Source organism: Panthera leo, chromosome E2, assembly GCF_018350215.1.
Source record: "Panthera leo isolate Ple1 chromosome E2, P.leo_Ple1_pat1.1, whole genome shotgun sequence".
NCBI lineage: Eukaryota > Metazoa > Chordata > Mammalia > Carnivora > Felidae > Panthera > Panthera leo.
This window is the reverse complement of record NC_056693.1, coordinates 54086753-54110559: the sequence shown is the minus strand read 5'-3', so window position 1 is coordinate 54110559 and position 23807 is coordinate 54086753. Positions and strand designations below refer to the sequence as shown.

The window sequence follows — 23807 nt, the reverse complement described above, 5'->3', positions numbered from 1 at the left end:
AGTTTTCTAGCACCCCTCCCATTGTGGCACTGCCTACCACCTACTCGTACCTCTTTCCCAAATTAAAACACTGTCCTTCCTTTCCTATGAGTCTTCAAGATGCATTTCAATTCTACCTCTTTCATCAGCTATCCCCTGAGCATGCCAATCCACAGTGAATATCCTCTTCTGTGAACTCTGTAACAATTGCTGTCTAGACAAGGGTTTTTCAAAGTGTGCTCACATTCCCAGGGAGCATTTGGCCAGCACAAGTCAAGTTTTTGGTGTTTTTATAAAACTACTGATTATATATTCAAATTTGGCTGAGCAGATTATTTCCAAACCCAGTTTCTTTCTTGTCTTCTACTTCCAAATTACATCCTCATGCTATGGTGGCACGTTCATTCCCAAGTACAAATTAAGGATCATTAAAATTTGTTTTGTGACCTACAGATTGAGAGCTATTTATTATTGTTATTTAAAACCATAACCATTGGGAAAATAGTATGAAAAGGGGAGAGAATTGCTATAACTATTTCTACAGTTTTTAAACCAAATACACTTTGTTATTTCCACACACTCACCCTTCTCCCCCCCTCCCCCACTGTTTTAATATGGGATTTTAACTAGAAATTGGTATAAAATCTGTTGTATTGGCATAGCCTGACAAACATGCATTGTGTGCTCACTCTCTGCCAGGAATAGTGATAGATGCTTGTGATACAAAGATAAACAAGCCCCTGCAGGAAGAGGAAGAGTTTTCCAGATGGATTCCATGTGGAAGGACGTTCTAGGCAGAGGGAACAGCATATGCAAACTCACGTATCCTAGAATGAGCCAGACGTGAAAACTTTGTGGTTCAGATTCTAAGAAATTTTTTTTGAAATGAAAAATTTGATGTCCTTTAAAAGTCTGACAGCTTCTAGATTAAACCTTTTCTCTTTGTCACACATTCTCCTTCACCATCTTTCCACAAGGGCAGTTCAGGGTCCAGATTCAGACACGAATAACCTTTATTGAGTTCTGCTGCTATATGCCATTTCTTATACACATAGATCCCCTATTTAATTCTGACATCACTTTAGGTGTTTATCACCATTTCCCATTTAGAGATGAGTATAGCGACATGTCCAAAGTCTCATACAGAGGAAATGAAGGAGGAAGGATGTGAATTACGTCCATTTCTCATCTGGGGAAAGTAACCAACTGGGCATTTTGGGGGCTGGGATGTGGAAGACCTTTCTTCCGAGTTCAGAACCGCCTGTCTTCCCAGGTTCTGAGTTAACGTATCTCTTATAGAGAGAAGTCTTTAAACAGAAGGGAGACCATTTATCCAGGATCTTGGTAGGAAGAGACGACTTGATTAAGGAGTTTGGACTTCAGGGAGCTTCTTCAATACCTCGAGCTGGAGCCTGGCACATAGTAGGAACTCCTCTGTGTGGCACGACTGAATCCTCCTCACGTCTGTGAGGCTAGTTTCTCCTCTTGGATTCAAAGTCCCTTGAGGGCAGGGTCCCGGTTGAGCCTGTCTACGGACACCCGTGTAGTTGGGTAGACTGGAAAATGTTTGTTGAGTAGTGGATGAGTGAATGAATGGGGGGAGGCGGCTGTTGAAGGGAGGCCACGCCTGGCTCTAAAGACTTTCCAGGGTTTATGGGGTGCTGTCTTGGCGCCTCTGCATGGGCCATGTCGTCCCTCCTCCCTGGGGCCTCCACGTCTTACAAACCAGACTGGAGGGAGGGGCTATGTAGCCGGGGAGGGGCTGCAGAGCCCCAGAGGGGCCAGGTCTCCCGGGGTGGCGCCCACTCCCTCCCTGGGTTGGGGGGTGGTAGGTGGGGGGGGGGGGGTGGGGTAAGAGGTGAGGCCCCCGGTCGGCTGAGCCCAGCTGGGGCCCCTTCCCTGCGACCGGCCACCGCTGCTCTCTACCTGCCTCCCCGGCCGCCCCTTCGCGGCCCCGGGGCCGGGTGCGCCCGGCGGGCACCTGGCCGGTCACCCCCGGGGGGAGCCCCGCCGCCGCCTCCGGAGCCGGCCCGGGGCGGCGGGGCGGGCCCTGGCGCTCCCGGACTCCGGGACCGGTCCCCCGGGGCGCGGCCGGGCAGCCGCCCCCGCCCCCCCCCCTCCCCGGGGGCCGGGCCGGGCTCCCGGGGGGCGGGGACTCGCCCAGTGGCAGCAGCGTCCGGGCCGGCGGCGGGCGCGGGGCGGCTTCCTGCAGGCGGCGCCGGGGCGAGCCGTTGCCCGCTGCAGCCACCGCCGCCGGGTCGCCGGGTCGCGGGGGCCGCGGCGCTCGGGCCGCGTCGGTGCCTCCCGGGCGCGCTGCGCGGCCGTCGCTGCTGCCCGCGCTCGTGCCGCCGCCGCCGCCGCCGCCGCCGCTGCCGGTTACGCCAGCCCCGCCGCCGCCCGCTCTGATTCTGCGCATAGGCAGCCCCCAAGCCTGTCATTCTGCAAAAACACAGTTTACTCAACACACCACACACACACTCACACACACACGCGCGCACACACACGCGCACACTGGCCCCCTCGCGCACACGCACGGAGGGCGCGAGCGAGCAGACGCGCACACCCGGCGAGCCAAGTTCCGCAGCCTGGCATGGCTTCTGGGGACCTTTACGAGGTACGGGGACGCGGGGGCGCGGCCGGCCCCGGCCCGCGGGGCGGCGGGCGGCGGCGGGCGGCGGGCGGCGGGGACCGGGCCGGGGCCGGGGCCGGGCGCGAGCCGGAGTTGCCGAGCCCGCGGCGGCGGCGGCGGCGGCGGCGGCCGGAGGGCGGCGGGGGCCGGGCGCGCCTCCCGCCCGCCGCCCGCCCGCCCTCCCGCGGCGCCCGCGCCCGCTCCCTCTTTCTCTTTCTCTCGCACACACACTCTCTTACTCCATCTACTTTGCGGCCTTGGAGGGGAAGGAGGAAGCCGGGCGGAGCCGGGGCGGGGGAGGTAGCGGTCCCGGGGAGGTGTTTCTCGCCCGACGAGCCGCCTCGAGTGCAGAAAGTACAGGTAAAAGTCGGCGCCGGACGTGCCGGGAATGCCGGGGGCCGCGCGGCGGCCGGCGAGGGTGCGGGGCGGGGGGTGCGCGGCCCGGGCTGGGCCGGGGGCGCGGGAGAGGAGGGGGGCGGGCGTGGGAGCGGAGCCCGGCCGCGGCCAGGCGGGGTCCGGGGGGCTGGGGGGAGACTGCGTGGGGGTGGGGGCGGCCGGGTGGGGGTACGGGGGACACCCGCCAAACCGCTCCCCGGGGCCACCAGGCCGTCTCCCCCCTCCCCCCACCTGCTGCCCCCGCCACGGGCTGGGAAGCCCTCCAGGCCGGGGCGTGGGGGCGGTCCTTGCGGGTGTCGTGCACGCCGGGGGCGAGAGGGGGCGCTGCAGAGGGCCCTGTGTGGAAGGGAAGAGAACATGGAAGTCAGAGGTGGGTGGTAACATGTTGCTGGAGGACGTGGGATGTGAGCCGTGCTCTCGACACTCTGCGTCACCCTCAGTGGATACCTGCCTCCGGGTCCACCCAGGTCCACACAGGTAGTGGCCATCCTGGGAGACTTTGAAAGCGTCTCAAAAGTGGTCAAGGAAGACGTTAGTCTGGCATCTGTGAAACAACGGAGGAATAGCCGTGGCCTCCGGGAGCTGGGTTGTAGCTGGCCCTGGACACAGCTGTTCCAGCTTTTGGGTTCCCGACGAGTGGACAGAAGGAGAAATGAGCCCCACACCCCGGGGAGAATGCGTTCAAAACGGTGTTGGCCCCAACCAAGATGGGTGTCAGAATAAGGAAGTTAAGAGGCCAGACGTCTTCAACCAGAAGGCCTAGTGATCCTCCAAGAAACCAGCGTCACCGCTCAGCCTGGACCTATGCTACCTGCACACGAATCTGTGAACCCTAGCCCTGCTTCTCAGGGCTCCTGACTAAATCGAGACGAGCACTCCAAAAGGGTGAAATTAACCTAGTGGGTAAGAAACTGCAGAAGTGATTCACCCACGAGAGACTGTAGGGGTGATTCACCTACCATGAGCTTTTCCCCTGGGCCCTCTGGGCGGCTGAAGCTTTTCAGAGGGCAGATTTGCTGGCTGCGGTGGGAGAAGAATGGAGAACAGGCAAATTAGCTCTTGGCGTCCTGTGTGACCAGGGTCTTTGGAAGATTGTGGACTTGGTGAGGCCCAGTCATGGACCACCAGCCAGTGAGCTCCGATGGGACAGATGGGTGTCCTTGGAGGTCTTTGAAAGAACCTCTGCAAATTGACCTCTTCTTAGCCCTATTGCCTTCCTCATCCTTTTGCTGATAAGGAAGGTGAAGTTGGGTAGAAACCTGGTGAAGAACTTTGGCAGATCAAGGCCAGTGCGTGGTGCAAGCACTTTGGTCTGTTTCAAGATGGCGGAGCAATTTCTGAAACCAAAAGTTGAAGCACAGCAGAATGGGAGGTCTGATTGGACTTTCCTGAGTATCAGCAGCACTGTTAGGATATTGGTCAAGAGTCGATACTGTTCAGGGGCAAAACTCGACTCCTGAGGAGTATGGATTTTTCTGTCCATTGATACTGAGTCAACCTAGAGATGCTCCCATTGCCTGAGTGCATCCTGAAGGTGTTAAGAGGATGTATGATGAGCTGTCAGTATTTCTCCATTTAAAGTTTGGAACTTATGAACCTTCTGGGGATAATTTCTTGTTTAATGTTCACTTGAAACTATCCTCCTTAACGCTGGTAATCATAGTCGGTTAAGGGGAGTTTTCACACTGGCCTTGGAACTGTGTTAGCACCTCAAGAGTTCTTACTGGAGAACAGGACAATAATAATCATTACCTCGGTGACAGTAGGTAATTGTACTAGATGTAAAATAGTTTTCCCATAGCTGATTATTGGCATCATCGTTACTAAAAGGGCTAAATTGCATTACAAGGGTATAACCAGTGTCAACATTTTCGTAGTCTGTGTCTGTGTTATATAACCTATACTGAAGAATTTAATTTGTTGTCCAAATTTAGCTTGAAAAACAATTAAGTGCTGGGAGCTGTACATTTCTAGCGTATATATTTCTAACTGTACATTATTGTGTGTGTGAAAAATAGGATGTTGATTTGAGGACAGATCTTGGAATACGTAGTACGTTGATTGACCTTGAGAGAAAAAAAAGAAGAAAACTGATCTTATTCTCATTTATGGTATTACATTAATTGACTATTATATTCAAGTATATATAAAATGGCTTCTTGTAACCTCTAAGAAACCGCATCTTGAGTGGGCTGAGAACTATTATATTTGTAATTGATGCACTGTACCTGTGTGTCTACTGACATTATCCTTGACCTTTTGTAGTGAAGATGTGATTTGGATTCTAGAGATTCTTCATATTCTCTTTGGTGCTTCAGATAATTTAAAGAGTAAACCGTCCTCAGATAGAATTTTTTTTTTTTTACGGAATAGGTACAGAAAATGAAAAAATGTATGTAATGGCACTCTTCATAATGAGGAAATACAGAGTCAAGCTCACTTTCCAAAATTTTGAACCTTGACAGATGGTTCCACTTTGTTTCCCCTGTAGAAGACTTCTCATCTCACCAGAAGGTGTATTGTAGCCATCGCCTATAGAAAGGTGATCTTAAACGTTGGTTGATCTTCTTAGAGTCAGGTATCTGGCTACAAAATGAAATGCTAATCCTGATGCTTAGGTCTACATTCTGCTAAATATGACGGTCATAAAGTGGCAGTCTGTGAACAGGTTTGGGCTATCTATTTTTTTTGTTTTGTTTTGTGTTTTTGTGGTTTTTTTTTTTTTTTTTTGCCTCCACAGTAGATAAGAAAAATGGATTTGAGTACCTTTAGATGGTACATGTGATCTCTAGTTTATCATTGGCCCAATGCTCCCTGGTACCGCGTACCCATTCTGCTTCACTCGTATATTACTTACCTGGCTCCAGCAGGCATTAGAGTTTGCAACCCCAGAAATTTAGTTAATCTATTCGCTAAATGTTTGGGTATCAGGAAGACATAGGGAATTAGGAACCTGGTTCTCTTGTCTTGTCCCTCTCTGTGTCGCTAGCTCCTTGCACATTCAAATACTTGTTGACAGAGTCAGTGAACAGAAGACCGAATTAAGCGTGGATAAAGTACCTTGGCTGACCTTTCTTATCCTCATATTGAGTGTTACCTTCTGTTCTCTTTTCTTCCCCAGCTTGTGATCTCTCAGTGGTGGCAACACCATGTGTATGGGTAGCTCTTAGTTCTCCCTGGAAGGAAGTGTGGCTGAGTCTCTTTCCCGAGAGCCAGTCTGTTATTCATTAGAAGGATTGATCGCATCTAAGCTTCAACCATGTGGCTTTCCATGTGGCTGTTGGGTGGTGTTTTACACCCCCTCCCTTGTGATTAGCTGACAGTTGTGGAGGCGGTCTCTCTCTACTTCTTGGGCAAAATTGTTCAAAGAGAATGCTGTCTATCCGTAGACAAAGTCAGTTGTGGCCAAGATGAACTTGACAGTGATAGTTCCTTTTGGGTTTGTCAACATTCAGTTTATGTATGCATCCCAAGGTTCTATCCTAAAAGCAGGAAATGTGCCCTATGTCTTGTTTTTGGGTGGGGGTGTTGATAGGCATGCATGCACCCATCCATATCTAATACATATGTGTGTGTGATTATGTGTATGTTTGTGTGCGTGTAAATACTGCATTTCATTCCAAATAGGATAAATAATAATAATAATAGGTTAATTTTAGTTTTGTTGAAAGAAATTTACTTCTGTTAAAAATCAACTCTGCAAGAGTGATGACCATGGGCATTTCTGCCCTCGTGTTCTGCAAAATCACACACTAAAAATATGGGAAGATACGGGCTTATTGGGAAAACAGGATTGAGGCAGACTGCTGAGAACTTATGGAACTTTGTAACCGGAAACAAAACCAGAAGTGACTAATAAAAATACAGCTTGGTTAAATCTCCACCTGGCTGGTGTTTGCCCTCAACAGGTCAGTCTATCCTTCACAGCATTCAGACTGGGTTTGTACCTCCCTTCTCTCTGTAGGTCGCCGAGGGCATTTGCTTCTAAAAGACACCATTTTCATCAAAATTAAATCCTCCCCAGAGCATAGCACTCGTCATTCATCTCTATTGGGAGAAACGTTTTCATAGCTTCTTCATCTGTAACTTCTAGCTTCTCCTGGCAGGTTAACATAGTGGAAATCATAGTGGTTCTTAAAGCCACAGTCTGCTACCACTCATATTAAAGGAAGGCACTGGAATGCATTTCCAGCTTTGTTCTATGATCTTCATACATCATTCAGTCTTTCTTTTTCTCTGTGACAGGGCTTTCCTATGATTGCTTCAGAATATTAACAAGCTAGGAAAAAGAACACAAGAGTCAACACAACTTACTTGTTATACTGACATCGTTTCCCTATTCACCAATCATACCTGAGGCAATTCCTGTCAAATGCGTAACAGCAGAATAGATGATCAGTGATACAACTTCTCGAATCTCTGTACCAGTGTTAGAAGGGACAGATCTCTGCAAAGAAAATTTATCGGTTCAGTTGAATCGATTCACCTGGTGAATATTGAATGGAAGTGTGATTCTCCCATCTTTTGAAAGTTATTTCAAATTGTCGTCTGTGGGAAGATACCAGCTTATTTTCAGGTAGACTTCTATGTCAAGTCATTCTTCATTGCATAAGATCATCTCTTCAGGGGATTAAACTGTCCTTGAAAGGAGTTTAGATAGCTCCTTGCTAAGGAATGGTTCAGGCATGGTAGTTTTCAAAGATCTGACGTATTAGAGACACACATTTAGAGTCCAAAGTTATAGGTCTTTCCTCATCTCTTGGATGGTGAAGACAGGTATAGATGTGGCTGAATTCGTAGCACAGTCTTTCATTTGTTCTTTTTACATTCATAGAACACCAAATATATGGCACGCACTAGGGAAATGGTGAGATTGTGTTTTCCAGAAGTCTGTGGTCTCGTGGAGATATAGTTAAGAAAATGGGCAGTTTACAGGGCAATGGGGAAAGCGTTAATACGGGGGAAGATGGGGTTCTGTGGGAGCACAGAAGGCTTCTTAAAAGATGTGGTGGCTACGGAGGAGTAGAAGTTAGGAAATGAATGGTACCCACCCCTCATCCCTTCAAATTGAGGGAAAGGCAGGAGTTGAGGGATAACTCTTTGGTTTTCATTTTGGTCTCTTAGGTGGATAGTGGAACCAGTCACGGAGATAGAGAGCCTGGGAAGAAGCATTAATTGAAAGTAGTGAATCTGTGGAAAGGACAGTGAGTTCAGAGTGTTTGTGGAACATCCATGTATAGATGTCCACTGCCATGGTCATGTGAGCCTAAAGCTCAGAAGGGGCACCTGTTCTGGGAGTTTGGGAATCATTAGTGTATAGATCATAATTAGAGCCAAAAGACAACGTGTAAACCTGAGGAGGGCCCCGTGATGGAATATTGGAGAAAATGGACATTTAAAGGATAGAAGAAGAGAGAGAAGTGACACCAAATTTACAAGGACTAGCAAGAGAGGTGGGAGGCTTTGCTGTTACGGAAGGCATTGGGAAATTGCATTTCAAGATAAAAGGCCTACAGTGGCCTTTGGAGTTAACAACCAGGGAGTCATTGGTTCCTTAGGGTGCATCTATTCCATAGAGTGTGTTGGTGGTGGGTGAGGGAGGACCTGATTGCAGTATGATGGTGAGCAAGGGGATGTGAGAATGTGGATGCAGGGACGTCTTCTGCGGGCAACACTTTGAAGAATCTTGGGCATGATAATGTAGACAGAATGAATGTGATATCTGGGGGTGATGTTAGAGACTGGGTCAGCCATCTCCATTCCCCTGGTTCTGCACAAGGCTCTGCTACTTTGGATGATTTGGATGACAGTTGTCATGTAGATAGTGGGTATTGGACTTACATTTGTAAAAGAAGGGATTTTCCATAAACCCTACAAAGCCCTCTCCTGCTGACCTACGACAGTTGGGTCTGACATCTTCAGTAATTTAGCTGGAGAAAAGAGTAGAACACCTATAATGTAGTCATACAGAACCTTTCTAAAGGGGTTGGTCAACAAAAAGATCTCGCTAAGTTGAGTACAAGGAGGTAAGTGAAGTTCTTCATTAAGGATTTTTCATACCAGCATTTTTCCGAGAGGAGAGGTATGGTGGACAGATCACTATGGTGTTATTGGTAAATGGACATGATGGAGTTTTATGTGTTAACTTAGCTGGCTCCAGTCCCTAGTCATTCTGTCAAACGCTAATGTAGGTCTTGGTGGGAGGCTATTTTGTAGATGTGATTAAAGTCCACAATCAGTTGCATTTAAGGGAGATTATTCTGGATAATCTGGGTGGGCCTGATTCAGTCAACTGAAAGGCCTTGAGAACTGGGGCTTACTCCAAGAAGAAATTCCACCTGTGGATAACCGCTTCAGCTGGGAGGAGTTTCAGCTTGCCCTTCCTAATGACCTGCCCTATGGACTTTGGACTTGCCTAGCCAGCCCCCTACCCCCACCCCCACCCCCCCACCAACCACATAAGCCAGTTCCTTGCAATAAATCTTTTAAGGTGTATATCCTAGTGGTTCTGCTTCCTTGACTGAATCCTGATCGGTACAGTCAGGTTTCTGGTCCACAGGCTACCATTTGATAACAGTGTGCTGTTAGCGGTGTCCCCTAGGCCTTGGTGGCCTCTACCGTACAATGGCATCTCTTCTGTGTTTGAAGTCTCTCCGTCCGATTGAGTCTGCCACCTCTTCAAATAAACCTCACTTATTAGGGGGTGTCGTCATCTCGTTTCGTCTGCATGTGTGAAGGGCTTCAGGAGCCCGGCCAGGCCTTGGCATTCTGGCACACGGGGCTCATTCTTGAGCGTGGTGGGCACACACGGCCATGCCAGGAATTCCCCAACCAAGGGGCCACCACCCTATTCTCATTTTCTTCGTCAGGGAATTTTCCTCTCTGGTTTTCATTTCCTTGTCTTCTAGTCCAGTGTTTTAAAAATGGCATCGTCGTGGGCCTTACTGACAAGCCATGGAGCTTCTACAAGCTCTGGATTTGAATTTTATTTAAAAACAGTCATTTTCTAAATAGTCCATCGATCAAACATTTATTATATGTCTACTGTGTGCCTAGAACAATGCCAGGTGCTGGAACTGCAGCCACAAATGTCTTTTAAACTGTTGTTCAGAATGTGATAGCTAAAGGCCTAACACCCACATATGGTTATACACCACGCTTTTAACACATTGGGCTGTTCAGTACATTAAAAGGAACAGCCAGGTCAACTCTTTTCTTTGGTGAGTAGACCTCAGAATATAGCTTTTCCTGCCATCTCTGGGCATATGTTTGAACTTCTGGTAAATGCACTGCTTTAGCAACATTTTAGGTGTGCAGCATTCTTAAAAATTCAGGCCTGTTTATATCTCCTCACATAAAATTATACAGGCAAATATGCTTTTACAACACAACGCACCCACTCAATGAAATACCGCTCGAGGTTCAAATGGCGGTGGTTGGTGAATATTCTGGACATGGTGTCAGAATCAGTATGTGATAATAACTATCTCTTTGTATTGTACCAAAGGTGATACTGGGGTTTATTGAGAGTACCAGGCCATTCTGCCCTGACTTTTTAATTTGAGAGAAGGAATGCGGGTTGTTGTTACATGTTAGAGGGTCAACCACAAAACAGACATTTCCTCTGTTTCTTCTTTCAGACTTTAGGGTCACTTAGAATGCAGAATACCCTCAGCTTGTGAGACAAGATCATAAAAACAAAGCAAACCTAACCTGACACTACTCACAACCATTTTTTATAGCAAATCAAAGATTGCTTTCTTATTTACAAGCAGACCAAATGCAGAAATAAATTGTTGAGGCCGTAATAGGAAGACAGCTAATGTTCTTGGGCCTCATTGAAAAAATTTGTTATTAATCAAAATAGGCTGGCTTTATTGCTCTCATGAGTTATAAGAAAGTAGCATCACTTAAACTTACAAAAGGCTTCTACACTAAAAAATTATTGCACGTATCTGATTTTATGTTGTTAGGTTTCCTGGAACCATTTTGATTGGGAAAAGGGGTCCATAGCTCAGCTCCAGGGTTTTCTGCGAGGCTCTAAGCTCTCCGAGGGCAGGACCATGTCTGTATTAGTTGTGATGGCATTCCCAGCTCTTGGCACTTTACTGGGTTCGTGGAAGCTTTTCAATAAATATTTGTTGAATGAATGATTGAAAATGTTTGAAGACGATGGGCTTACGCCACCTGGGCCTTCTCTTGAGTGAGCTTCCTTTATCGCCTCCCGTATGGTTTTACTCTCTCCCTTTACTAAGATGATGCCTTCAGATTGTCCTTGACGTTCAAGATTCCATTTTGCCTTCCACCAGATCTTGTATAGATTAGGTCACAAAAGTCCCTTAAAGCCAGTTGGAACATTCAAGGCATTGTCCCTCTTGATAACTGAATGGAGAGTGGCCATCCTCTGAATCCGGCCTGTGACAGAGCCCCTCTCACACGGGCACACACAGAACTGTGGTTTGTAGCTGCCCCTATTGTTTGCATCTCTCTGCCTGTTGGCTCTGCTCTAGCCTCAGTGGCTTGGCCCCTAGTTTGATATACACCATGCATTTTAGGGGGGCCTCCTGGAACCAGACTCAGAAGTGGAGAATTACAGGTAGAGGGTTTACTGAAGAAGGCTCTCGTGAGATACACTCGTAAGGAAGTGAGGAAGGCAAGATGGGACAGGTGGAGAAGCTGACTTCCAGTCACGTTACAGTTGAGATCTCACCTGGTCCCACCGAAGGCTCTGCACCTGTGATAGCCCTTCAGCAATGACCTAAACTGAGGGCAGGGAACGGGGCCCTTGTATCCCTGTACCATGTAGACACTGCTGGTAGGCTGTCCCACGGTGAGTGGGGAGGGATGGGGGTGTATTCTTGGGCAGAGGGCAGTTCCCTTGGAGGGACACAGCTGTGAACCTTCTGCAGCAGAGATCTTGCTACACACGGAGGGGATGGGCATGTAGACCCTGAAAAGAAGACCTGGGCATAATATCACATGATCTACTACCCCATCAGTTCTTGCCATTCATTGATTGGTGAGTCTGTCACCAATCTGTCTGTCCAATATGCATCTGCCACCCTGCTTCTATTTTATGTTTTTGGTGCCTCCCTTGAAGACATGATTTGTCATTTGCCTGCTTCTTGGGCAGCCCAGGTCTTGAGTACTGACAGACCAGCCATGTGTTAAGATCACGCCTGTGGTTTGCTTCCCCACACAGCATGTAGCACAGGGTTGCGAGCAGGGAAGTATTTCAGATGCCGTCATTTCTGTTGGGTCTCCATCCCTTATTCTTGAACTGTTTTCCTTGACTGATTCTCCCACTCCCGAGGTGCCTCTGTGTCCCCATCTTCTGCTGTCTGTTTCTTCAAGTTTGGAGATTCTTACAGTTTTGAACTTGAGTTCTTCTGCTGATTATGATGCAGTGGCTGTGTGGATGATTTCCAAGTCTCTGACACTTGCCTGGATATTTTTCCCCCCTCGACTCCAGGGCTATCCATCTAACTCCACTTGGACTCTTTTCACTCAAAATATCCGAAGTTGAACTTATGATCTTCCTGTGTAAATCTTGCTTCTCTTTCTGGGTTCCTAGCCTCAGTAGTACCTCTGTCCATTGGTCTCTTAGCTAGAAATATGGCCTCCTTTATTTTGCCCAGGCACCATGTATATTCTCTTGGATCAGCATCCTGCCTATTTCCTGAATCTGTCCTTTTCCCCTGCATATTCTCTCTCCCCACTTGAATTCAGAAGACAACTCCCACGACTTAGATCACTCCAGAACCTCTTAGCTGATATCTCTGCATCTAGTCCAGTGTTTCTCCAAATGCTTATAAGGATCTTTCTCTGAAATACCAATGTTATGTCTCCTGGTGAAATACTATTAAGTGATGTATTAGCTCTTTGTGATGTGACCCCTTCTCACTTCCTGCTGGTTCTCTGCTTACAGCTGTAGTCTGTTCAGAGGTCTGCTCTTGGTTTCTGAAACACTCCACATGCTCTCTTTACTCATACCTTTCTGAATGGCTGGGGCGCTGTTACCAACCCTGCCACCTTTTTGCTTGCTTAAATCCTGTTCGTCCTTTATGTCTCAATTTGGATGTTGCTCTTGGCAGACCTTCCCTGGCTCATCAGGGGTTTTCTTTGGGCTCCTGTAGCACCCCATTCTTATCTCAGTAGAGCATTCACTTCAATATGTTGTAATTTATTATCTTATTTTCTGAGTCTCCTACCAGGTTTTAAGTGTTTTGGGGGCAGGGATTCTCTCTGTCTTGTTCATTCTTTAGCACCCAGCCCATGCAGGATGCAGAAGGCAATCTGGGTAATGAAAGAATGAATGTATACAGGTCTTTCGTTTACATGAACGTTGAAACTGATCTTGACAACCTGTTTTGTATGGAGTTTGAAGGACTGTCTTCCAGTTTTCCTCAGGGCATCTAACATTCAAATCTGTTTTCTATATCTTTTATTGATCAGTTGATCAGTGGACATTGGTTTCTTACAGGCAGAACTCGTGGACAGTGTTTGGCTTTGTAATATCAGTAAAGCTAATGCAGTCTTATAGTCAAAGGACTGCCGAGTCTTGGGTTTGGGTCGCAGTTTTTAAGTCATTTGCTTAGTCTTTCACCAACATCTCCAAGAAAGGATCGAAAGCGAGGGCCTCTTTTACTCTACTGAAGGAGACAAAAAGCTTGAAATGCTAGAACTGGCTATTTTCTTCACTAAATTCTGAGTGAGTGCATCATACGTGAGCTAGACGATATCTTGCCGGACTCTTCCCGAGAGTTGCGTGAAAATCGTGACGTCACTATTGCTTTCTCATGCAAGACTTACTAAAGGAGGACAGTGAGGCTCAGCACAGCCTCGAGTCGTGTTTAATCCTCTTGGTGATGAAGAATGGGATCAGGCCCCGCCTCACCGACTCATACCACAGGCCTTGACATTATGGGAAACATTTGATGTCTAAACTTTTCCTGGAAATCCAAACTCATTTGTGAACTACTGGAAGTCCGACTGAGTAAGGAAATCCAAACCTCCTGTCAGGACAAAAGGTGAATGGGTAAGATTTTAGTGTCTTACTGTTTACGTTGCTGTATTGGCTGGTCTGCGTTGCTCCCTGAAACCACATTCACTTTGAAGGGTGTGGTACGCATGGCGCCTGGTGAAACCGACTTTGGTGAGGGTCTTGTAGTTAATAGAAGGATAAAGGGAACCACAGAGAGGCTGGGATGCAGACACATATGGACCTTCTTCAAGTGAGAGACCTAATTTTCTCTCTGAATTGGTGTGTATTTCGGTACTAGGCAGAAAGTCATAGCTTGTTTTCGTACCTTGATCATCACACGTGGAAGAGATTGCAAAGTCTTTGATATCTTGAGGCATTTCTGTTTTACTACCCTGACCCTCCCACTCTTGTGTGGCCATGTCTATGGTGTTATGATATTTCAGGGAAGCTGGTGCAAATCCCGTTTGCTTTTGACGTAATGAAATGGTATGGTCTTTTGAAGAAATCTAATCTCTGGTCCTGGCTGATGCATGAAGAGGTTAGTGAAGTGCAATTTCCTATGATTCTCTTTCAAGATAATATTTTGTTTTAATTTTAAAGTTAAAAAAAATGTTTATTCATTTATGTTGAGAGACAGCGAGAGACAGAGAGTAGGGGAGGGACAGAGAGAGAGGAGAGAGAGAATTCCAAGCAGGTTCACTCTGTCAGTGCAGAGCCTGATGTGGGGTTCAAACTCATGAACTGCAAGATCATGACCTGAGCTGAAATCGAGAGCCGGGCACTCAACCAACAGAGCCACCCAGATGCCCCTAAGATGATCTTAATGGTAAAAACAGTAACAATAGCGTTCAGTGAGTGTTTACTATACATCAGACACTGTCTAAATTCTTCACATTATCTCATTTAGTACTTCTTCTGGGATGGGCACTGATTTTTTTTAATCCCCATTAATGATTTAGAAACAGACTCACAGCTACCAGATGGTAAAACCAAGATTTAAACTAGGTCATCTGAAGGGTGCCTGGGTGGCTCAGTTGGTTAAGCGTCCAATTTCAGCTCAGGTCATGAAGTTGCAGTTCAGGGGTTTGAGCCCTGCATGGAGCTCTGTGCTGATGTCTCAGAGCCTGGAGCCTACTTCGGATTCTGTTGTCTCCCTCTCTCTCTGCTCCTCCCTGCTCACACTCTGTCTCTCTCTCTCAAAAATAAATAAACATTAAGAAATTATAAAAAGATAAAATAAACTGTTCATCTGAGGTACCCCCACTTAGCTCTTGTGAAATTATAAAATGCCCACGGTTTCCCTTCCAACTTCCCTCCTTTTCTTACTAGGTGGTCCTGTGGCTGTAGCATTGTCCGTACCTGTGCTTTGCGCAGGATCATAGGCACGGGTAGGTGAGTGTTGCACTGAGAACAAGAATATTCTTGCTTGTGTAGTTCCGCGCTGGTTTTGATACATCCTGCCATACTTAAATATAGACCTATCAACTGACCTTTAAAAAACCCCTTTTAGGATTTTTGCCAAGAATTCACAGAAAGCTCTCTAGTTAGCAGTTTGTAGAACAGGAAAATCAGGGTATGTGTTTCTGTTCTACGTGCAATTCTTATTTTCCAGGATTAAAAAATACTGCCGGTCATCCTTCTACAACTTTCTTTAGAAGATTTTCAGGTCTTTGGGGCAGCTGGGTGGCTCAGTTGGTTAAGTGTCCAACTTCAGCTCAGGTCACGATCTCACTGTTCGTGAGTTCGAGCCGCGCGTCGGGCTCTGTGCTGACAGCTCAGAGCCTGGAGCCTGCTTGGGATTCTGTGTCTCCCTCTCTCTCTGCCCTTCTCCCACTCATGCTCTCTTTCTCTCAAAAATAAATAAACGTTAAAAAATATTAAAAAAAAATTTTCAGGTCCTCAGACTAATAGTTTTGGGGCTAGAGGTTTGAAATCCGCTACAGTAATAGGTGCTCCTGTGTCTTCTCAACTATCTTAGTTTCTTCTCTCCATTATTTGTTCCCTAATATATTAAAAAAACCAGATTATAAAGCACATACATACTCACAGAAAATTTTTAAAAAAGAAAAAGCAGAAAAAAATAGCTCATGATTCTTTAATTTAGCAGTCCACTTTTAACATAGATGTATATCCTAATCTTTGTCTACTTACATAAAGAATATCCAAGTATATGTATGATAAAACTAAATATGAAATTATGGCCATACTATACAAAACATTGTACAACTCTTTTCTCTTATTTTATTTTATTTTTAAGTTTATTTATTTATTTTGAGAGAGAGAGCATGAGGGGGGGATGGCAGAGAGAGAGAGAGGGAGAGAGAGAATCCCAAGCAGGCTCCCCACAGGCAGTGCAGAGCCCAACATGGGGGCTTGAACTCACGAACTGCGAGATCATGACCTGAGCCAAAATCAAGAATTGGATGTTTAACCGACTGAGGCACCCAGGCACCCCTGTGCAACTCTTTTAAACAATATAAGTATTTCCTTTATTTAATCGTATCCTATAACATCATTTCAACATGCTGTCCTGTATAATTCATCACCTTGTACTCTATTAGATTCCATATTTAGCTTGTTTTTAAATTTTCACTATTTTAAGTCATATATAACTAAGCTCTCTTTAGAAATCTTTGTATATGTTGCTGGTACTTCCTTATGATAAATTTGTTTATGGGGAAGTTCAGTGAGTACACCCTTGATAAAAACTTTTGCTAATACTGCCGATTGCTCTCCAGAAGGGATCTGCTTGCCACGCAGTGAGGGTATTACCAGCCTTGACTGGCATGTTTATTTTACTTGGCTCTTAGCATTACTGGTATTGTTCTTAAAAACTGTAATTTATGAGGTGTTTTTCATTTCTTATTGATATATAAAGATTTAAAACAACTATTAATTTCATCATTGTCTATAGCATTCATGAACAAAAAAGATATTTTTTTCTTTTTGGTTAGTTGTTAATTTCTTTCTGGTTAGTTGTGATTTTTTTTTTTAATAAGGAGCGTGACTTAAACATTTATACTAGATTAGATATATGTCTATTTAAGATTCTTTCTTTTTCACTTTCTAAATTTCCTCCTTCCTCCTTTGCTTCCTTCTTTCCTTCCTTGAGGTAGAGAGAAAGTTCTCCTTGTGCGAAAGCCTATACCGTTGATCTTAAGCCTCTTCTGTTTCTTTTATGGATTAATTTTTGTACACTTAATATAACCGTAATTTATTTTGCTGGATGGTGTGAAGTAGGGATATGCTTAGTGCTGTGGTTAATCTGTTGTTTCAACACCACTACTTATTAAACGACGCATTGTTCTCCCTCTGATTTGAAATGCTAGGTTTATCTTTGATGAAATTATTGCATATAGTAAGTAATATGAATGTGTTTTTGAGTATTCTCTGTCATACGGTTTTAATTGTTGGGGTTTTAGGAAACATTTTATTGTTTGGTAATTTGAGTCTACTTTCATAATTCTTATCTCAAAATATTGTGATTATTTCGGTTGATAAAGTTCCCAAATAAAATCCAGATGAGATTCTTCCTTTAATTGCACTAGATTTACAGATCACTTTGGGGAAAGTTGACATCTTTGAGATCTTGAGTATTCCCATTCAGGAATCTATTTCTCCTTGTTCATTTCAACTCTTTTCTATGTGTGTTAGCAAATCTTTCTAGTCTTCTTGATAGAGATCCTCGGTTTATTATTAGGTGGTTTAAATTGTTGTTGCTTTTGTGAATAGAGTTTATTATTGTTTATATATTAGAAGAGTGATTTTTTGTATTTGTTTTTAATTATTCACTTTCTGAATTCTTATCAGTCTAATGTGTTTCAGTCAGGTCTTTCTGGCATTCTGGTCACATAATCCTCAAATAATCTTACTGTTCTTTCTATTAGTTATACATTTCCTGTATTTTTCTACTCTTAGTTTTATTAGCCAGAATTTTCAGAAAGCGCTATCGACTAGTGTGATAGCCAGCATTTGTATCTTATTTCTTTCTTCTGATTTAATAAAGCTACCCTTTGTTTCACCATTAATTAAGACAGTGGCTGTTGATAAAAGGTAGATAGGATGTTTCCCATTAATTAAAGTTTCTGTACCTCATTTACTGTTTTCTTTTTAACAAAGAATGGGTATTATACTTTATTAGGTATTTTTTTTCATACTTACTAAGGTTATCATGGAATCGTTCTCCTTATCATAAACTTGCTATAATTTAGTAACTGTAATTTCCCAAGGCGAAGTTTCCACATTTTGAACGAAACAGAGTTGGTGCCAATGCATTTTTAAATTTTAATATTTTGCAAAGTTCGGCCAGCTGCTATGTGTGTTTAGGATTGCAGTATTGATATTCAGAAATGTGGTTTGTCTTTGGTTTCTTTGTGTGTGTGTACCAATTTACTCAGATTTTAATGTCAGGATGATGCTGGTTTCATGAAAGTAATTGATTAACCTTTATTTTTTCCTCTGTTTTTGGAAATAGTTTATACAACATGTCAATTAAGCTTTCTCTTGAATATTTTTTTGAAAGAAATAAGTTGATTATGATATTTTCTGTGTCTGGAATATTTTTTGGAGACAAAGTTTTTTAAAAATGTTTATTTATTTTTGAGAGAAAGAGAGAGAGAAAGAGAGACAACGTGCATGCATTTGTGGGGTAGGGGCAGAGAGAGAGAGAGAGAGAATCCTAAGCAGGCCCTGCACTGCCAGCACAGAGCCTGATGCAGGACTCGACCCCACGAATGGTGAGATCATGACCTGAGCCCAAATCAAGAGCCAGACGCTTAACTGACCAAGCCACCCAAGCGCTCCTGGAGACAATTTTTGATAGCATTTTCCATTGTTGATTTTTTTTTTTCAGGTGTCCTCTTCTTGAGTAAATTTTTGGTAATTTATATTTAGTAAGAATACCATTCATATGTCTCTATTTTAACATTTATTTGAAGAGGTGTAAATAGTTTTATATTTTCAAAATCTCTTTCATATATAGTATTTGGTAATTCTTTTCTCTTCCTAAGGCTGTAACTTCATGATTTTCTTCTTTTTTCCTGTTTTTTGGATGGTCATCAGTTTGATTCTTATGCTGATTTTTTTCCTATAAAATCAACCTTTAATTAAGCTTTATTTTCCCATTTCACTGTTTCTGCTTTACATGAATCATTGAGATTATTATTATTCATTCCTTCTTCTGTTTACCTGTTCTGCTTTTATTTCTGAACTATACTACACAAACAAAACTGTATATAATGTATGTGTAAAATTTAATAATAGTAATAATTACGAGTGTACTAAGCACATACTTTAAAAAATAGGATATATTTTCACCCCTTTTTGTGCCCCTTTCTCCATGTATATATCCATCCCTCTCTCTGAGAGGCAACTATTCTTCTGAATTTCTGGTTATTTCCTTTACTTTCCCTACAGTTTTGCAACATAATTTTGGATCCCTGAAATTTGCATTGCTTCATTTTTCCTGGGTCTGGACCTTATAGAATTGGATTCAAATTGTGCGAATTCTTGTGCATCTTGGTTTTGGCTCAGTATTATGCTTTTGAGATTTATCCTTGTTCATGCGGTTCATTTTTTTATTGGAGTATAATGTTTCTCTGTAAGAATTTGAATATATGTATTTACATATACACAAAAATCTAGCAAGATACAGTATATGGTATTATATAATATACAGATATAAGGTTTGCAAATGTATGGAATTCCTTGACCTGTTTTATTATGGTTGGACGTTTGGCCTTATTTCAGCTTCTTGTTTTATTTTCATGCTTTGCTATTACAAACAGTATTGCTATGAATAATTTTTGTCGCTTTCTCTTGGGACATCCACCGCAGAGATTATCCGTGGTAAATACTTTGATGCTGGATTCCTGGGTTCTAAGTGTACTCAACTATTCAACTTTTCTAGATTATACCAAATTCATCAAATCATTTCCAAGATATTTATGTGTTCTATAGGCCTCATTTATTCCTAATTTTCTAGCTACTTGAGTTCAATACTTAACTTACTTCTTTTCACATTTGATATTTGAAAATAAGAAACAAAAATATTTATAGCTATGAATTTTTTCCAGAGTGTGGTTTTGACTACAGAAGTTTTATCATGTAGTCTTCTTTAATTGATATTTTTTCTAAATACAATACATTTTCAGTTGCTATTTGCTCTTTTACGCAAGAGTTACTTAGAAGAGTGTTTTAAATTTTCCGTATAATAAAATTAATATTATTTTTTTTATTCTCCTTTTGTTGTTCTTAACTTCAACTTTTTATGCATTAATTGGAGATTAAGACAGACATTTCGCTCCTTTTTGCAGTGTTACTAAATTTTTTGTGACTTAATATGTGATCAATATTTTATTCATATTTGAAAAATGTATAGTTTTGGGAGCACAACATTTAATATCTATATTATAAAAATTAACATGTATTGATAATTAAGATATGTACCTAGTAAATGAAGCTATTTAATTATAGCAAGTAAATTGTTTAGATCCTTATTGACTTTGTCAGGAGACACAGCTTGAAGTCTCAAGGTCTCCTTGTAGATGTATTTATTGGGTAGGTTTCCATGACAGTGCATATGGGTAACATTTATTGTGAATACTAATATGTTTGAAAGTATTTATGGTATCATATTTTATATTTTCTGTTTATCATGCTTCTTTGTCTTCCTTTTCTTGGGATTATTTTATGACATTTCTTTTTCTTTTAGTATTCTGGTAGTTATGTATATTACTTCTTTAATTTCTTTTTTTTTAATGTTTATTTATTTTTGGGAGAGACAGAATGTGAGTCGGGGAGGGGCAAAGGGAGAGGGAGACACAGAATCCTAAGCAGGCTCCAGGCTCCCAGCTGTCAGCGCAGAGCCGGACATGGGGGTCGACTCCACAAACCGTGAGATCATGACCTGAGCCAAAGTGAAGACACTTAACTAACGGAGCCACCCAGCCGCCCTGATTATCTTTAAATTCTTAACAAACTTAAAACAAAACGTTTATTTATTTTTGAGAGAGAGTGAGCAGGGGGGGGCAGAGAGAGAGGGGGACCGAGGATCTACAGTGGGCTTTGCACTGACAACAGTGAGCCTGATGCGGGGCTCAAACTCACCAACCATGAGATCATGACCTGAGCCGAAGTTGGACACTTAACTGGCTAAGCCACCCAGGTGCCCCTATAGTCTTAAAAAACATATTTGGAACTAGTTTTTCTAGTAGCGTCTAGAGGCAAACAAGTGTTACACTCTCGCTCTTGAGCAAGATAAGCGACTCAGTCACTCTTTGTTTTCTCTCTGTCCAACCTCTCTCCTGTCTTCTAAATATTTTAATTTTATATTCAGATTTTTGTTATTATTGTGTTTTTATACTGTACTTACTTAGGCATTGCATCCTCAACATTTCCTTAAGTATACTCGTTAAATTATCAACAACGACTCAGATTTGAATAGAAATTTACTTATCTCCTTACTTCTTACATTCTTTTATATTCCATGATTTTCTTTTTTCTTGGACTTGTGTTTCATGATATTGGAGTATTTTCTCAGATTTCTCTTTCAGATGGGAAAAATGCATGGAAAAATCTTCTGATCCCTTGAACATGTTATAATTTTCGAACTTAGAGAATTCTTTCTTTCTATTTTACTAAATCTTCCTCTTTTGATCACTTGATATAATTTACAACAAATTACTGACCGTCTATATTTTAGAATAAGTTCTACTTGGTGGTGATGTTTGTTTGTTTAATATGCGATCAGTTCCTCCATTTATTCTTCCTGTCGTGGCCTCTGCGTATATCTTACTAACCTTACCTTTCTTTTTGTACTTTGTCCCTTCTGACCTTCCTATTGACCTTTATTGTATCATGTTCCATCCTATGAACTATTCAAAATACTCTCCCATCTTTGCCTTGAGTGCTTTCCTTTTGCTACATGTGTTAATTTATATTCATTTTTTGACTGTTATTTCAGATGTCTCTTTCTGTAGGAATTCTTCCTTAGTATCTGAGACCAGAATAGGTTTCCCTGTTTTGTTCCAGTATCATCCCTTTATTTTTTTTTCCATAGGGCTTATTATGATTTGGAAGTTATTTGCATGACTTTTGGTTCATGTCTGTCTCCTCTGAAGTTCGTGAGGGAAAGAGCTTTGTCTCACTATTCCATAATCCTGGCCCCTAGTCCAGTGAGTGATACATAGGAACGTGCAGCGAGTGTCTGTTGAATTAATTCTGCTTTGGCTTGGTCTCTTTGGATTTCTTTTTGTTTTAATGTTTTTGTTCTATTTTATCCATTTATTTTAGCGTGTGCTTATTAATTGCCAAAATTATAAATATGCACCGTAACGTATTATAAAGTGAATGCCTGTCTCCTTCTCATCGGGTCTTCACATTGTAGAAATGCTGTCAGTCCCTGAAGCCCCCTGTGCTTGACGTGTGCTTTGGCCATTCCTTTACCTCTTTAAGCTGGATAGTGATTTTCCCTTTTTCGTTCCTGAGGCTGCTTACATTTATGCCTTTTCTCCTTTTTTTCCCCTGAATATTCTTGTCACTGGTTCAATTTTTTTTTTTTTTTTAACATTTTGGGTGACTCTTAGCTTTGTGGATTTTTCTGTTGTATGTTTTCTATTCCATTTATTTCCCTTTTTATCTTTATTATCTTCTCCTTTCTCCTTTTTCTGTTTTCTTTTTTGTTACAAAAATTCTTTGCTTTAATTAATTAATTTATTTCAGTCTCTTAAAGTTTATTTATTTATTTTGAAAGAGAGAGCGAGCGGGGGGTGGGGGGCAGAGAGAGATGGAGAGAGAGAATCTCAAGCAGGCTCCATGCTGTCAGCACAGAGCCCAATGCAGGGCTTGAACTCACAAACCGTGAGACCATGACCTGAGTAGAAACCAAGAGTCAAATGCTTAACCAACTGAGCCACCTAGGTGCCCCTGTTAAAAAGTTCTTAATGTGGTTGTTAGTTCATTAAATTTCAACCTGCCTTTCCCCCTAAGTATATCCATTAAAATTATACCTTTGTATTTAAGCACTACTTTAGCCATATCTTGAGTTCAAAACATTTTATAGTTTTCCTTTCGATTTAGAAGTGTATTTCTTAATTTCCAAACATGATGGTTTTCTAGTCATTTTATTGAGCTTTAGATTAACTGTGTTGTTAGAGAAAATACTCTGATAGTGACACTTTATTTTTATTTTTTTCTTATTAAGCTTTTAGTTTTAATTCCAGTGTAGGTAATATACAATGTTATATTAGTTTCATGCTAGTACTTCCATATGTTACCTGTACTCGTCACGACAAGTGCATTCCTTAACCCCATCTCCTGTTTCACCCATTCCCTCACCCCCCTCCCCTCTGGTAACCATCAGTTTGTTCTCTATAGTTAAGAGTCTGTTTCTTGGTTTGCCTCTCTCTCTCTTTTTTTCCTTTGGTCATTTGTTTTGTTTCTGAAATTCCACATATGAGTGAAATCGTATAGTATTTGTTTTTCTCTTATTCCACTTAGCATTATACTTTCTAGCTCCATCCATGTCATTGAAAATGGCAAGGTTTCATTGTTTTTTTTATGGATGAATACTGTTCTGTTGTATGTATATACCACATCTTGTTTATCCATTCATCTGTTGATGGGTGCTTGTGCTGCTTCTCTATCATGGCTGTTGTAAACAATGCTCCAATAAAAATAGGGGTGCATATGTTCTTTTCAATTAGTATTTTCATATTCTTTGGGTAAATACCCAATAGTAGATTGCTGGATTGTGGGGTAGTTCTATTTTTAACTTCTTGAGGAAACTTAATACTATTTTCCAGAGTGGCTGTCCCAGTT

The 23807-nt window shown here is 42.8% G+C and overlaps 1 protein-coding gene and 1 long non-coding RNA gene across 2 annotated transcripts in view; one reads left to right on the top strand and one right to left on the bottom strand.

Annotated features, from left to right (window-relative positions):
- Nucleotides 1-974: 974 nt before the first annotated feature.
- LOC122208744 lies at nucleotides 975-1942 on the bottom strand. Its single transcript, XR_006197349.1, has 2 exons — nucleotides 1906-1942; nucleotides 975-1535 (listed from the first exon to the last, which is right to left on the bottom strand). It is a non-coding gene; the product is annotated as an uncharacterized LOC122208744 (long non-coding RNA).
- Nucleotides 1943-2379: 437 nt separating this feature from the next.
- Nucleotides 2380-23807, top strand: part of CDYL2 (chromodomain Y like 2) — a 164871-nt gene continuing 143443 nt past the window's right edge. The window contains exon 1 of the mRNA XM_042918468.1: nucleotides 2380-2593. Within this exon, the coding sequence (XP_042774402.1) occupies nucleotides 2570-2593 (24 nt within the window). The 5' untranslated portion in view covers nucleotides 2380-2569. The remainder of the gene's footprint in view (nucleotides 2594-23807) is intronic.